General features: G+C 37.8%; 2 protein-coding genes across 2 annotated transcripts in view; one reads left to right on the top strand and one right to left on the bottom strand.

The window, feature by feature from the left end:
* The window catches only part of ARHGAP6 (Rho GTPase activating protein 6), a 423,350-nt gene that overhangs the window by 392,486 nt on the left and 13,849 nt on the right, over window positions 1-17,015 (bottom strand). The window lies entirely within an intron of this gene.
* On the top strand, window positions 1,844-7,885 carry LOC107536027 (polyadenylate-binding protein 1-like). The gene is given in 4 exon segments (XM_016211640.2): window positions 1,844-3,668; window positions 3,671-3,797; window positions 7,056-7,108; window positions 7,821-7,885. Coding segments are annotated over 4 exon segments (2,070 nt in total).

Below are 17,015 nucleotides of genomic sequence, written 5' to 3'. Positions count from 1 at the left end.
TTTTCTATCTTTATGTATATTTATACATCATTGTTAGTAGAACTTGGCATGTGTTTAGTAGCTCTGTGGGAAATATTTATGTAAAGTGTTACATTTAGTTTTTAAAAAGGTGATGTCTCTTGTATTTTTCATCCTTCAATTCAAAAATCAAATTATAACATCTTCATTCCACTATTCAGACTATTTGTAAAAGCAAAACATCAATCCAAGAAGTCCAATTTAAGTGACTTACAAAAGGGCCAATTGTGAACTGTAAAGACGTTAAACTCCACATGTGATGGAGATGCCTGAGCCCTAGGGATCTGTAGGCAAATAAAATTCCTCTATGTGGCTCTGGCAGGTCAAAAAGGACTGTAACCTTTATGAGGGCAGGGACCATGTGTCTTCTGTTCACAATTGTATGCCTAATGCCTAGTGTAGTTAGCTGGCATGAACTAGGTGCTCAATAAACATGTGATGTTTGAATTAATGGTGAGTGGGAGAGAGAAAGGGGGATGGGTGGGTGGATGGATGGATGGATGGATGGATGGATGGATGGATGGATGGATGGATGGATGGATGGAAAGGTGATGAATGCATAGATATGGCTCTGTATTTATTTGAATTGGTAGAGGAAAAGTTAGGGATAGAAAATAATCAATGAGTTAGGGAAAGATTTCCGTCCCACATTAATGACACTATTCCTCTAACTGACAATAAGACAAAATACTCTGAGAAAAGCTTAAAATTTAGGTGAATTAAGGTGTAGATCCTGGAGTGACCTCTGATTAGCTATGCAATGTTAGGCAAATATCATCTTTCTGGGCCCATTTCCTCATCACTAAAGTTGAAAAGTAAATTTTACTTGGAGGTTTTATTGAGAGGATGAAGTTAAATAACAATGAAAGAACTCATTAGACTACCTGGCAGTGTTTTTAAAATGCTAGAAAGAGATAAAATAAAGAGAGCTGATTATCACCTCTGTGGTAAAGGACATGTTACTCACATACAGGGAACAGAGAAAGCTTCAGAAAATTTGGGCTCTAGGAAATCTGTGATCACTTCAACTATCCATAGATAAAAGATGCTCTGTGTCTGTGTTGAAGCATTATGTCTTTAAATAAAATGCTCCGTAAGATGAACTATGATCATCTTTACCCTAAAGAGGTAAAATGTAGTTTATTTTGACCATCTCATGATTCCACATGCTGTGCGTGTTTTTAAAAAGGTTACGTGGTGTATGATTCCATTTATATAACATTTTTGAAATGACATTTTAGAAATGCAAAGTAGATTAATGGTTTCAGGATTAAGGGAGGGGTGAGAGGTACAGAAGGAAGTGGGTGTGGTTTTGTAAGGACAAAAGAGGGGTTCTTCTGGTGATGGAAGTGTCTTAATGGAAGTATCTTGACACATTTATTATTTTTTTAAATCTTTTTAAAATCCTTTTTAAAAATTCCAAAACTTTTACCAGACAAAAAATTCACATCTTCCCCGCCAGAGACTTTTTTTTTTCTTCCTTTTTATAAAATAATCCAGTGTAGCAGCCGAGGCTGTTTCGGATTCGCAAATGGCCCTGCAGCAGCTGCAAGAAGGAACCAAGAGCGCGAGGCGTTCTGCGGGGGCCTTCGGGCAGACAGTACCGGACACCACTGCGCTCGCTCCCCAGCCGGAAGTCAGGACCAGGGGCTCTGTGACCTGAGACCGTTAGGAAGTTTTCGATTCTGGTACATTTTTGTCCCTCTGCGCTTGCCCCCGCCCCCGCCTCCTCCTCCTCCATCTCTGGCCTCAGCCCTAGCTCTCGCTCTGCTTTCCGTCTCTGACAGAAAGGTCGAGGCCTATGGCTACGTGGCAGCCTGACGAGATGAACCCCAGCACCCCCAGCTTCTCCACGGCTTCGTTGTATGTGGGGGACCTACACCCAGACGTGACCGAGGCGATGCTCTACGAGAAGTTCAGCTCAGCTGGACCCATCCTCTCCATCCGGGTCTGCAGGGACGCCATCAGCTCCCGCTCTTTGGGCTATGGGTATGTGAACTTCCACCGGCCAGCGGACGCGGGCCACGCTTTGAACACCATGAATTTTGATGTTATAAATGGCAAGCCAGTACGCATAATGTGGTCTCAACGTGATCCATCACTTCGCAAAAGTGGCGTGGGCAATATATTCATTAATCACTTAGACAAATCCATTGATAATAAAGCACTATATGATATGTTTTCTGCTTTTGGTAACATCCTTTCATGTAAGGTGGCTTGTGATGAGAATGGTTCTAAGGGTCATGGATTTGTACATTTTGAGACACGGGAAGCAGCTGAAAGAGCTATTGAAAACGTGAATGGCATGCTTGTAAATGATCGCAAACTATTTGTTGGGCAATTTAAGCCTCCTAACCAACGAGAAGAAGAGCGCAAAGCTAGGATAAAAGAGTTCACCAATGTTTACGTCAAGAATTTTGGGGAAGGTATGAATGATGAGTGCCTTTTGGATCTCTTTGGCAAGTTTGGACCTATCTCAAGTGTGAAAGTAATGACTGATGAAAGTGGAAAATCCAGAGGTTTTGGATTTGTAAGGTTTGAATGCCATGCAGATGCACAGAAAGCTGTAGATGAGATGGATGGAAAGGAGCTTGATGGGAAAAAAATTTATGTTTCTCGAGCTCAGAAAAAAAAGGAAAGGGAGACAGAACTTCAGCACAAATTACAAGAGATTAAGGAAAGTAGGGTCGCTAAATACCAGGGTGTTAACCTTTATGTGAAAAATCTTGCTGATGGTATTGATGATGAACGTCTCCGGAAAGAGTTCTCTCCATTTGGTACAATCACTAGTGCAAAGGTTATGATGGAGGGCACTCGCAAAAAGGGGTTTGGGTTTGTATGTTTCTCCTCCCCAGAAGAAGCCAGTAAAGCAGTAGCAGAAATGAATGGCAGAATCTTGGCCACCAAGCCATTGTATGTATCCTTCGCTCAGTACAAACAAGAGCGCCAGGTTCACCTCACTACCCACTATAAGCAGAAAACAGAAACTCCGACAGCTGTGCCCGACCCAGTAACCACCCCCTGCCAGCCAGCACCTCCAGATTACTTGATGGTAGCTAAGCCACCGACTCAGGACTATGCTGCATACAGTCCTCCTAGCCAAGTTGCTCAACCAACATCAAGTTCTTGCTGCATTGATGAGAGTGCCATACCTCATCCATTCCAAAAGATGCCCAGCGCTGTTGACCCAGCCACTCCTACAACCATGAAACCAGCTTCTTCACAGCTTCCACAACCAATCTCAACACAGCCACAGTGTGTTGCTAACACATCAACACCCACAGTGAGTCCACATCCTGCTGCTGCAGCTACTCCTGCTGTCCGCACCATTCTACAGTATAAATATAATGAAGGAGTTTGCAATCCTCAACAACTTAATGCACAGCCACGAGCTACCGTGAAGCAGCCTGCTGTTCGCGTACAAGGTGGGAAGTCTTTGATTGCTTCCAGGTTGGCATCTGCCTCCCCTGAAGAGCAAAAGAAAATGTTGGGTGAATGGCTATTTCCTCTAATTCAAGCCATACAGCCTACTCTTGCTAGTAAAATCACTGGCATGTTGTTGGAAATGGATAATTCAGAACTTCTTCTTATGCTTGAGTCTCCAGAGTCTCTCTGTTCTAAAGTTGATGAAGCTGTAGAGGTACTACAAGCCTGCCTGCCTCAACAACCTGAGAAAAAACCATTAACAGTGCCACCGGGGTTCCATCTTTAAAGTTGATCAGGGACCACAAGAAGAAACTCATGCTTCACCAAAGAAAAATATCTAAACATCGAAAAACGCAAATATTACAGAAAAAATTGCAAAATATAAATTTTAAAAAACACTTTGAACTTTATGTACTGAGAAAATGCCATGTCTAGCAAATGTAATGCTAGTCCTAGATTACTTATTGACTTTAAAACAACAAAAAACCCCACAAAAATAGTAAAATATAAAAATGAGTTGATGTTTTATGGACTCTGAGAAAAATAATTTTCAGCAAAGTACAAAAATTTAAAGCATTTCTTTCTTTAAGTTTGTAATTCTTTACTGTAGTTGTATTATGAAATTCTTGCTTTAGTAAAAATTCGTTAAATAGTGAAAAAAGTTTAATGTTTAATATTTTACCTAGAAGTGAAGCACTGTTATCAACTACTTTATTAGTTAAGTTTGGGAATACTTAAGACATGCAGATGTTTGCTACTGGAGACAGATTTGTAAACATCAGGTTAACAAATAAAAGTAAGATAAAACAATTTTCTTCTGGTTTCTGCTTAATTGTTGAAGTGTGTTTTAGAATGATGACTGTTGGAAAGGCATATTTCATTTCCTAATATAATAAATAATACATAAGGAAAACCTTTGGGATTACTATTTCAGTGACTTATTAAAACCTGCCTTTGATGGATGGACCTGGAGATTATTATGCTAAGTGAAATAAGCCAGTCAGGGAAAGACAAATGCCATATGACTTCACTTATATGTGGAATCTAATGAACAAAATAAACTAACAAACAAAACAGAAACAGACTCTTAGATGCATAGAACAGTCTGACAGCTGTCAGAGGGGAAGGGGTTTGGGGGACTGGGTGAAAAAGGTGAAAGGATTAAGGGAAAAACATATATGATCTCACTAATATGTGGAATCTAATGAACAAAATAAACTGACAAACAAAATGGAACTGGAAGCATGGATACATGAAACAGACTGGCCGGTGCCCAAAGTGAGGGGGGAGGGGGTGACTGGATAAAGAAGGTGAAGGGATTAGCTAAAGAACATATATGCATACCCCATAGACATGGACAATAGTTTGGTGAAGGCCAAGGGAGGCGGAGGTGGGGGTGGGGGTGGGTGGATGTGGGCAAAGGGGGGGGAGAGGGACACCTGAAATAACATCAACATTAAAAAATGTTAACTAAAAAAAACCTCATAGACACAGATAACAGTGTGGTGATTATCAGAGGGAAAGGAGTTGGGGAGGTAGAAGAGTGTAAAGGGGGGATAAATGGTGATGGAAGGAGACTTGACTTTGGGTGGTGAACACACAATACAGTATACAGATGATGTGTTATAGAATTGTACACCTAAAACCTATATAATTTTATTAACCAATGTCACCCCAATAAATTCAATAAAATTTAAAAAACAAAAACAAAAAACACCTGCCTTTGGAGGCAGAGAATTGAAATACCTCAACCATAGTTTAATTTAGAATTGGCAAAGCTCCTATTTGATTTGAAAATTTACCCTCTAAATTAGGGACTTGGAATTATTTGTCGTCTTTATTTTCCTTTATAAAATTGCATTTTTAATTGACCTAATTCTAACTCCCACAGATTCTGCACAAATGATCACAGTGTAAAGAATTTAAGTATAATTTCTACTTCTATTTGGAACATTAAAACTCAGCAGGAAGTTTGGAGCCCTAACCCCAATGTGATGGTATTTGGAGGTAGAGCCTTTGGGAAGTAATTAGGGTTAGATGAAGTCATGTAAATGGGACCTCCATAATGGGATTAGTGTCCTTATAAGAAAAGGAAAAGACCAGAGTGCTTTACCATGTGAAGACATAGCAAGGAAGCAGCCATCTGCAAGACACCCAGTCTATGGTATTGTGTTGTAACAACCCAAGCTAAGGAAACAGTATTGCTATATGTAGTTTAAAACATGCTTTCTCTATCTGTGCTGTCCTCAGCAACTTATTCTTAGCCTATTTTCAGTAAAATGAAGATTATAGTGGCAGCTGACTTGGTGTTGTCATGAGAATCAAAAAGTTAACATTTGTGAAGTATGTAAGGAGTAGTTGATAAATATTGACTTAAAAACATACATTTATATATTTACTTGTAGATCTAGTGGTTTAAGCTATATACTTGGCTAATTGTTTTTATTTAAATGTTCAGTAAGCTTTAACCAACTACCAGTCATGTGAAGATATGAGATAAGTAAAAATTAAAATAACAAAGTTGGCTAACTTTTTTCAACTATTCAGTGTTGGCAAGTAAAATGCTCAGAGGCATGTTAAATTTCCTAATTTTGGGGGAAAGTAATTTGGCAATATTCTTAAATCCTTAATATTATTCATAAACTTTGACTCATTGATTCCTTTTATGGGTCAGGAATCCAGGCAGAACTTAGCTGGGTCCTCTGCTCAGGGCCTCACAAGGCTGTGATCAAGGTGTCCACAGAGGCTGGAGCCTTATCTTGAGGCTCAACTGGGGAAGAATATGCTTCCAAACTCAATCCTGTGGCTGTTGGCAGGATTCAGTTCATTGAGGGCTCTTAGACTGAGGGCTTTATTTTCTTGCCAGCTGTTGGCTAGAGGCCGCCCTCAGTTCCTTGCCATGTAGGCCTCTCCAACATGCCAGCTTGCTTCAAGACAGAGTCTGCTAGCAAGTCAAAATATGCAACCTTTTGTGGCCTAATAATGGAAGTGATATACCTTCCAAGTTGCCGTATTCTGTTGATTATAAGCAAGTTACTCACAGGGAGGGAATTACATAAGGCTGTGGATTCCAGAGGCAGGAATAATGGGGTGGGCATTTTAGAGACTTCCTACCACATATATACACATTTATACATTAATATAGTATATAAATATATAGAAAAACTGCAAGGAAATATGCCAAAATATTCCAAGCAAGCATCTCTAAAATAAAGGATTATGAGTGATTTTCAGTTTTGCTTCACACTTTCTATATTCTATGAGGTTTATTTTTTATAATGAGCATATATTACTTTTATAACTAGAAAAATGTCTGTTTTATCTTTTTAATAAATACTTAGTGAAAATTAATTACAATTTTACTCAGAATGCTACAATTAAGTTATTCTCAAATGACCCTATGATAAAAATACTCCTTTAAAGGTCTGGCTGTAGTTAAAATGTCTAAATCTGGATGGACACTTTCAAACATCTGGTAACTAAATGGGTACTCAGGACATGATTAGCTGTATTTGGCTTAATTTTAACCCTTTCTACTGTATATGTTTACAAAAAAAAACAAAACAAAACAGGAAAAAGATCTTTAACCAGTTGTGTTGGGTTATTTTTAGCACCAGTACCCATACTTTTAGTCACAGTCATGGAGAAGAATGTTACTATGCTGGTAAGTCAATTATTCAAGAATTTTTTCTCTTTTCAATATGGACATTGCAATGTCCTCAGTGCTTCAGGGAAACACAGTCCCTGTGCTCAAGAAGGTTACTTTGTAGTTGGTAAGAGAGAACAAATATACATCAAATAACAGCACATAATTCTTTCTCTGAGGTACATAAAACATCCTCATTTCTGACATGCTTGCACCACAGCTGCCTTAATAATTTAGATGAAGGAAGGCTGAAGTACTCCAAAGATCCTTCTTGGAGGAGACGTGATCTAGGCCTTCCAAAGGAGGTAGCACTTGAACACTCATGGAAGGAAGAATAAGGCATTCCCAGTGACGTTTGACAAATACAATCTCAGGTTATGCTTGTTACTCTAATGTAATTAATAATAGCACCCCTTTTCACATTCCAAAGCATCTCTATTTTGACAATAAATTAAGTGAATATCCTAAGTAAAAGTAAAGGGCATTCATACTCACTAAATTGAATCAATCTGCTCAATAGATAATAATTCCTACCAGCATCAGCAAGAGAAGGTTTTGCTCATTTGGGTTCTCTGTTCATTTATTCAATGTAAATTTAACTTAAAAGAGTAATTTGTTTTACCTTTTTTTTTTTACTGTCACTGCGGAATAATAGCCAATTAGAGATATAGACTGAATGAGAGAGTATTTTTGCATAGCTTTTTTTTTTTTCTTTTTTCCTTCTGCACAGCAATCAAGATACTACAGCACATACCAGAAAGACTCCTAAAGCTTCATGGTAACAGACATATCTAGAGTCTGAAGAGTTTACAAAGGTCTCCAACGGCTTGGGGAAGATTATGTTGGTTTTCTAGGATTCTCCAGGACAGGGATTGAGATCAGGTTTCTTACCCAGCTTTGTTCTAAGAATTAGAGTTTAAAGCTCACAGAATTAAATGACCTGCTTGCCTGAAATCAATAAAGATCTTGGGGAGGGGCTGCCATCTCCATGGTCATCAGCTCACACTTAAGTATGGCACCATCATTTCTCAGCACAATGTGAAACTGGTAACCATGGAATATGAAATCCAAATTTTGGTCAGGTCAAATTTAACAATAACTTCACGCAACCAATACAGGGTGGAGTAAAAGTAGATTTACAGTTGTTCAATACAATAGCAAAAGAATACAATAACAAATAATACAAGAGCAAACTCTGTGTTTCACATACTCACAACTGAAACCTACTTTTGCCCCACTCTGTATGTTACATAAAATTTTAAGCCATGATCTATTTGATCTATGTGCATAATTTCACTTTGCAAAGTGAAATTAAAAGGCTCTATAATGTCTAATAAAAATGTTGCTTCAAGGTAATGCCTTATTTATAAATTTGTAAGTTTTATGTATTTTTTGTTTTTTAATCCTCACCTGAGGATATTTTTCCCATTGCTATTCAGAGAGAGAAGAAAGGAGGGAGGGAGGGAGGGAGGGAGGGAGGGAGGGAGGGAGGGAGGGAGGGAGGGAGGGAGGGAGGGAGGGAGGGAAATATTGATGTGAGAGAGACACATCATTTGGTTGCCTCCCGCACATGCCCAGATGGGGATTGAGCCTGCAACCAAGGTATGTGCCCTTGGCCAGAATCATACCTGAGACCCTTCAGTCTGGGGGCCTATGCTCTAACCACTGAGTAAAATCTACCAGGGCTAAATTTTTAAGTTTTAATTCAAGGAGAAAAGCTTGACCAAAAAGGGAAAAATGATCTGTTAACCAATATGCAATTAACAGTTACCAAGACAGAGAGTTTTTTGAAAAAGAGCTGTTTTTAAAAAACCTTGTTGCATAGCACTCATTACTCAGCACATCATTGTCTGGCTGTGCTGACAGCAGACCTCAAACATAGGAGTGAAAGTGGTCAATTGATGTTTAAGACAGGCAATTCCATTAAAATCTGGCAAAAGGCAATAGTGATAATATTTGACACAAAATCCTCCCATTGTCTAAGACTGCCAGAACCACATCAACTAAATGTAACAATTCCTAGATGATATAAAACATTTTCTTCTAAATTTTGCTTTCACTTTCATTCCATCTAAATCACTCCTCTAATAATGTATGGAAGCAAAAATCATTAGCCTAATTATTTGAACTCTTATTGGAGAGAAAAGCCCATTACACTAATAGAAGACAAAGACAAAACTAACTTTTGATAGCAAGTAGAGTTTTAACTCAAGTTGTCTGTGTGAAAACCTAAAAAAGTCACTTCATTGAGCTTAAATAAGTTTCTGTTGGCCAAGTTCTTCCTAAATCTAATTAACTTTTTTTTCTGCAACTGCTTTTACCCTTTCCTCTGAAGTGTTAGCTGCAATAAATGTAAATTTTGATGTTTTTATTGGCATTTTAAAATCTTAAGCTTGGTGGCTTAAATTACAATGATTCTTTTGGGACTCTCTGAAATTAGTTTTGAATAGTTTCATCAATGTTTAGGTAATAAGTAGTAACAAATTTATCCTTATAGAGAAAGGAAAATAGGAAAGAAAGTTCAATAACACAAATAGGTTGTTTTCCTGTCAAAACAATATGGCCAGACTGACAATTTTCAATGAAATCAGGAAAAATCCTATATTTACATCCCACAAGGAAGCAAACCTGAGGATTTGGCAGAGAGAGACAGATAATAGAACAAGTTGGCCATACAGTGGTGGGACACCCTTTGAAAGCAAAATACAAACTAGCATCACCAGAAGAAACAAAAGTGGGAAGAAAAGGCTGTTCTTAGGCATTTGATATCCAGTATTATGTACTCTAATGCAAAATAAATACTGAATAATGTTTACAGTTGGACTAAGGGAAATGGTAAAGTCAAAAAAGAGCAAGTGTAACAGTGAAAAATGTAGAAAGCAGCAATGCAGCCTGGCTGGGCATGGCTCAGCGGTTGAGCGTCGACCTAGGATCCAGGCAATTGGGGTTCAATTTTTGGTCAGGGCACATGCCCGGATTGCGGGCTCCATCCCCAGTCAGGGGGCATGCAGGAGGCAGCCGATCAATGACTCTCTCATCATTGATAATTCTATCTCTCTCTCCTTCTCCCTTCCTCTCTCTTAAATCAATAAAGATATATTTTTAAAAAAGCAATGCAAATTCAGTGGTCAGAGGTAATCTGCCAGAACTAAATCTTTAAAAGTTGTTTGCAAATTGGCATACATCAAAACCTGGAGCTTGAAAAAAATGTTCAGGCTCTGTGTGCAAATAACCAAATTTCAGGCATTTAGATGAGTTGGCTACATGACCAAACAACTAATTTGACTGAACTGTTTAGATAGTGTAGTCAGTATTGTCATCTAAAATTCATTCTATACCTTCCATTAAAGTCTCCACTTGTTTTCAGTTGCAACAGTAATTCTTCCTGGCATCTGTCTAGAGAACAAGGGGTCAGCTGGCTAGACAGCTCTGCTCTGCTCTCAGACTAAACAGGGCCAAATTACTACTCCCTCCATATTAAATTCAAGTTTTAATTCCCTACAACAAAGAAAAAAATTAATTTCCAGCACATGAAAAAAATCATATGTAGCCCCAGACTAACTAGTAATACAAAGACTTAAATTTTTAATTTTACAAATTTATTAGCTAGTAAGAAAGAGAGGTTAAAGTACTAATTTTGTATACTGGAATGAATAAGCTCCAATGGATAATGAAAACTATCTTTAGAGAAATGTTAGGTTGCAGAAGAATGACACATTTGTAAATGGGAAAGTTTATAATTTAGGTAATCTGTACACTAGAGGTTTCAGGAAGCATGAATTGACGGTCTCATCTGAAAGGATTTCTAAATGCCAAAATTTGGGAACAGTAACCCAGAGTCTAAGAAATGTCAAAGGATAAAAGAATGACAAGGCAATAGGAGGAGAAGGAAGCAGAAGCATAGGCTAAAACAAAAAAAAAGGGACATTGGGGCAGATTATGAGAAGAGTATAAATTATGTTTTTAAGTATTCCTTCTGGATTAGACAACTGTATGATGCTGTGGTGTGCATGTGTGTGTGTGTGCATGCGTGCATGAGAGAGAATATGAGAGAGAGGAGGAGAGATATTGACAGAGATTATTACCAACCTGCTTCACCACCAACTCCCAACCCCTATGCCCATGGCCTTAACCACTGAGTTTTAAAAGTAGATGAGAATCATACTTAACATCTCAAAGCCTCCTTTTTAGTCTTAGCCAATTTTTATTAACATTCTAAGTGATTTTCAGTAAGAAAGTCATCCTAAAGCTATGATTTTTATGCTAGAAAAAATTACGTTTGGATGACTACTGATGTCACCAGAAGAATGAATCCTATCTCCATTATCTTATCAATGCATTCTTTTACAGTAATATTTTTTACAAGCTTCTGATTCCAGAGTTTTAAAATCTAATAAAATGTAAAGGAGATATAAGAGCAATGCCCTGGGGAAGCAAACATGAATATTCCTCTCTTTAATCCACGTTCCCTCATCAGGCTAAAGTTGCTGATGCCACATCCATTATTCAAGAAACATAAACTTGGCAATTTGCACTATCTTCTAGGCTTGTGTCTGTGTTTGGCTTTCCATCTGAACATAACAAAAATCTTCAAATACTAATATTTTCATTGAATTAAAGAAGGAAAATTCTCCTACACTGGAAGTGGGTGTTCATCCTAACTGTTTTTGTTTGCTTCTGAAAGTCATGGTGTTCTTAAACTTGAATACATAAATGCAAATCTAGTGAGAAACAGTGCTGCCCTTGCCTTAAATGACCTTCTATTGTAAAGTATGCAATGAGGGAAGACAAGGATATATCAAGAAAATAAGAGGTTCACTCAAGTGCTTAAAAAGTGCTTCCTGGTTTTGATGCTTTCCCCCATTACTGGTACTCCAGTTGTAATCTCATGTGTACAGTGATTGCTTCTTCCTTGGAACTGTTGTTTAGGCTGCTTCTTTCTCAGGACTACTGTTCATATTTCTTCCCAAACCTCAAATGCTTAGAGAGTCTCCTCTTCATACTTCATATATTGACAGTTTTTCCACCTCCAGAGGCAGCTCAAGGTCCCCCTTATATGATCATTCCCAAGCATCCCAAATTCTTCCTTCTCTTAATTTAGATGGAATTATTAGGCACCCCAATATAGCTTTATCCCAATTTAATACTTCTATGTTATTCTCTATTTTTTCCTGTGCACTATCCAACCAGAATAGTAATCAATGAAAGTTGGGAATTTTTACATCACAAGATTTTGGACCGTGACAGGGGCATTGATGTTTGACAAATACTTGCTGTTAGATTGACTGATGGATCAATTCTTTTCCTAGCTGGTAAGTGTGAGAAAGTATAGGGAGAAGACTTGTCCTTGGGACAAGCAGTCACCTAATTATCTGATTTCACAAAGGATCACAGCATAAGAATCACATTCTGCCTCTCTTTGACATTTACCACATCTTTCAAATTGGCAGCCCCCCTGAATTAACAGTGACAGGAACTTGCCAAAACTATACACAAATGGAGGGGGGAGAGTAAAATCTATTTCCTCAGATGGAAGAAGAGGGCATTTGTGGTTCCAAGAAGAATGCCCTGATGGGAGAAAACTTCCAGTTTGTTTTGTTCTTCAGCAACAGCAACACATAGCCTGGGACTTGGCACACTGACCAGTATGACAAGTAGCTCAAAGGAGGAGAAACTTTTAGTTGTGAACTGCTGAATAGTCACTTTCTGCCTTAAGAAGGTCATGCCACATGTGATGCCTTGATAAAGTAACAGACGATGCAATAAATTCGGTCATCACAATCAGTTCACAATACCTCAAGATGCCATTAAAAAACTTCAGAGAAAAATACAAATGTAAGAAGCATGCATTTAAATTATGTTACTAAACTGATATGTACATTATAAATATTTCCACAACCTGTCTTTAGAGCATTTCAGCAAAACAAAACATACATTCCGCATGCCTGAATAGACTTCACAGTTTTCAAAAGGCAATATTCTCCTGTTCAAGTGCTCTTAGGCTCAAGAATTTTAACAGCCTGCAGGGAGGAAAGCCTAGAAACTGCTTAAGCAAATTCTAAGCATGCCCATGTGGTTTCTGCTCAGCTGCAGGTAATTATCAATCATATCATTCTGGCAAAAGCTTGACAACATCACTTGCTTTCTCATCTTTTTTTCTCATTATGCTTTTCTCCCTATAGAAAAATACCATTTAAAAAAATAACAAACATCCAGGCTTTTTCTATGTTGCTTGACAGACCAATGAATCATTTATGATTTTACCCTTTCTGTTACTCCTTTTCAGTCCACAGGCACAGAACCATTTCATCTTTTCCAATTCACCATGTATGCACAGTGATACCAAGCAATATACCATATATTCAACACTAAATATACTATTTCATTTTTTCTATGCAGTACATTTTGGAAAGAAGCACCAGAATTTGCACAATCAGTTCACAATACCTCAAGATGCCAAGCACCTATGCCAACTTTGGTGTTGTCATTTAAAAGCATCTGTAGAGCTACTTTTTGGAAACTCTTCTGAGATGTTTACTCATAACATGCCTTATAGTCACACCTTGGTTAGGCCAAAGAATAATATTCCCAGTAAAATCAACTATGACATTTGCCAAAGGAGCCTAAGCCATGAATCTGTTTAAACTTCAGGGTATCCAGAAATCCCACCTCTAGGTATATACCTAAGAGAATTGAAAACATATGCCCACACCAAGACTTGTACAAGAGTGTTCATAGGAGTATTATTCACAATAGCCAAAAAATGGAAACAGTTCAAATGTCTATCAACTGATGACTGGATAAACAAGATATGGTCCATCCATACAATGGAACATTATTCAGCAACAAAAAGAAATGCAGTACTGATACATGCTACAACATGGATGAACCTTGAAAAAGTTATTCTAAGTGAAAGAAGCCAGAGACAAAATACTACATATTGCATAATTGCCTTTATATGAAATGTCCAAAATAGTCAAATCCAAGCAGACAGAAAGAGAGGGAAGATTACTAGTTGCCAGGGTGTGGGGTCAAGGAGGAATGGAAAGTGACTGCTTAATGGGTAACAGGATTTCTTGGGGTGATTAAAATGTTCTAAAATTGATAGTTGTACAACTCTGTCACTATACTAAAAAAAATATTGAATTCTACACTTTAAATGGGTAAATTTGCATGATGTGTGACACAAATCTCAAAGCTTTTTTAAAAATTAAAGGCAATAATGTCTATAATTGAAACCTAATTAATAAATGGGTTCTTCTGTGACACTTCCCTATTTTTATTTTTGTGAAGAGCACATTTGAGATTTTCCAGAAAGTACTGGGGAAGAAAAGAGGTTTTCTTAGTCATTGTCCCATCCACGGATCCACCATCTAACTGTCCACCCTACAACAGTCAAACAGAACAGTCCACAATACAGAGTTCCTTCTGCATGATTCCAATCTCCCAAATTGAGGAGCTAACACTAGAATGTCTCCTCTTCATTCCTTTTTCTTGGCAGGCAGCTATTGTGAAAAGTAAGTATAAAAACTGTGAAAGTTTGATTAAAAAGCAAAAGTTCCAATCCAAAAATAATGTATTTAGCATTTTACACACTAAAAATCTACACAAGTTCACTCCCCCTCCCAGGAGGCTACAATTTACACCTCTTGATATTTGGAAAGAAATGTTAGCACCTTTGTCGCAGACAGAATTAACCACTTCCTCTTCTATGCTCCCAATGCACTTTGTTAATTTTTTACTATTGTTTAACTTACACAGTAATACCTGTTTATTTCAGAAGAACTGAAAATACAAAAATGCAAAAAGGGAATTTAAATTCATCCAGAGATATTATAACAACATTTTTATGTATTTCATTCTATTTTATATCACTTCAAAATTCCAATTCATACACACACACACACACACACACACACACACACACACACACACCCATATACCTGTAGATTGATTGGAATTCGCTCCTTGCTGTGTAACAGAAATTTCCATTAATAGGCAGAGTCTATTCCCCCATCCTTTGAATCTGCACTGGCCTGTAACTTGACTGATAGAAGAAAGCAAAAAATTATTGTGAGCCGTTTTCAGGTTACACTTTAAGAGGCTTTGGAGCATCTTCTCTTACAACTCTGCATCCACCATGAGTACAAGCCTGAAGTGTAGTTGAAACTAAGACGCGATATTAGCCAAGTGAATGAAATTGTTGAGAAAACCCATTGCTTCAATTTGACTAAAATTACTTTTGACAAACATGAATATCCGAATATACAATTTAATCTACAAATTTCCACCATGAAAGCACATTACAAACATCTGTTTTAGTACCATTCAGTTTTAAAAGAAACCTTATGTTAGACTTACCTTTTAAAAGATATTTTTTAGTGTTAATTTTTTTTTCCTTTTATTGAATTTATTGTGGTGACACTTGTTAACAAAATTATACAGGTTTCAGGTACACAATCCAGGTGCACAAAAATAGAAGATATTTAATGAGTGAATGTCATAGAAAATAATGACATCATTTTTTGTCAACCAAGAGAAATATTTTAAGTAAAAATCAAATTCAAAGGTAACAAAATCAGTTATTCAAAGAATGCAGTACAGACCAGGCATATTTAACTTCTCTTTTCAAAGCACCTCCCAAATCCATACTTTGTTCTCTAAAGATATTAACACAACTGCTGAGGATGCTAGCCAGTGGTATTTTTCCAGTGGTATTTATTATAAAACAATCTTGGCAAGTGAAAGAAAACAGCACACACTGCTAATATTTTGGTAGAATTATGTGTTTATTCTAGCGCTGTTAACAAGAGAGAAGTAAGCATCGAATGAGCGCAGAGGAATGCTGCTGATGTAAATGAATATTTACTCAAAGCCCAGCTCTTCTTCCCCTCTCTGATAGGGGAATGAAATCTTTGTCATTTTGATCTTGGAGTTCTCCCAGCCTCACACACCAACAAATGAAGCACCCAAAAAAAAAGCTTGTTGATGGCTGAGGGTGGCAATAAGGGCAGACAAGGAAGTACCTTATGAGAGGACTTTTCATGTGAAGGAGAAGAAGGGTGGCCAAATCCAAATTACAGAATTAATATGGCTGAAGGGCCAATCAAGTCAATTGGTTGCTAGTTGAGGTCACTGTTTTAGTACCTGTTATGTGGAGGCTTTAGTCACTGTTATGTGGAGGCTTTCTTCACTCTCTTAGCCACAGTTTATACCCTCAATATTGCATCTGCCCAACAAGCATATAACCATGCTACCATACAGACAGGACAGGGGAATGCGGGTGATTGTAAGAAAAGTGTCACCATTAATGGACATAGTATATTTTACTGATGTAGAAAGTGACACTTTACATTCAAATGGTATGGCATGTATTCTTCCCATTACCCCATTCTACTCAGGAGAAAACATGAGACAAACCCAATGAAGTAACTGAAATTCATACCTCTTAAGTAGTGTTCCTGGGATTTGACCCCAGGCTTACACATCTCCAAAGTCTATGGTTGTATTGTCTTTCAGTTATGTTTCCATTAGCTAAGCTTGTGGGTTACTGGTTCTAAATGCTCCTGCCCATGAGCCTGTGCTAAAAATTTTGAGTTCAGCTGAAACTGTTCTGGGAAGTTCTGTGCAAGCTCGCACTCACCTTGTGCTGCTAGTGATCCATCTCTAGTGAACACTCAGTCATGTGCAAGAAGTTACAGCGTAGTTAAAAACCCTGGAAGGGATCTCAACCAATGGAGGATGAAAACCAAGGGAGACATTTTCCAGATCCCCTTCTTTTTGAAAAAAATCAAAGGCCACAGATTTTTTGTTGCTTCTCCCATCAAGAAATGGAATCTATTTTCCTTGCCCTTGAATCTAGATTGACCCTGTGACTCACTTTGACCAAATACCATGAGATCACCATGCAGTGAGGAAGCCCAAA

Source organism: Miniopterus natalensis, chromosome X (assembly GCF_054644295.1).
Source record: "Miniopterus natalensis isolate mMinNat1 chromosome X, mMinNat1.hap1, whole genome shotgun sequence".
Classification (NCBI taxonomy): Eukaryota; Metazoa; Chordata; class Mammalia; order Chiroptera; family Miniopteridae; genus Miniopterus; species Miniopterus natalensis.
Note: the sequence above shows the minus strand (reverse complement) of the source record. Positions and strands in the feature narration are given on the sequence as shown.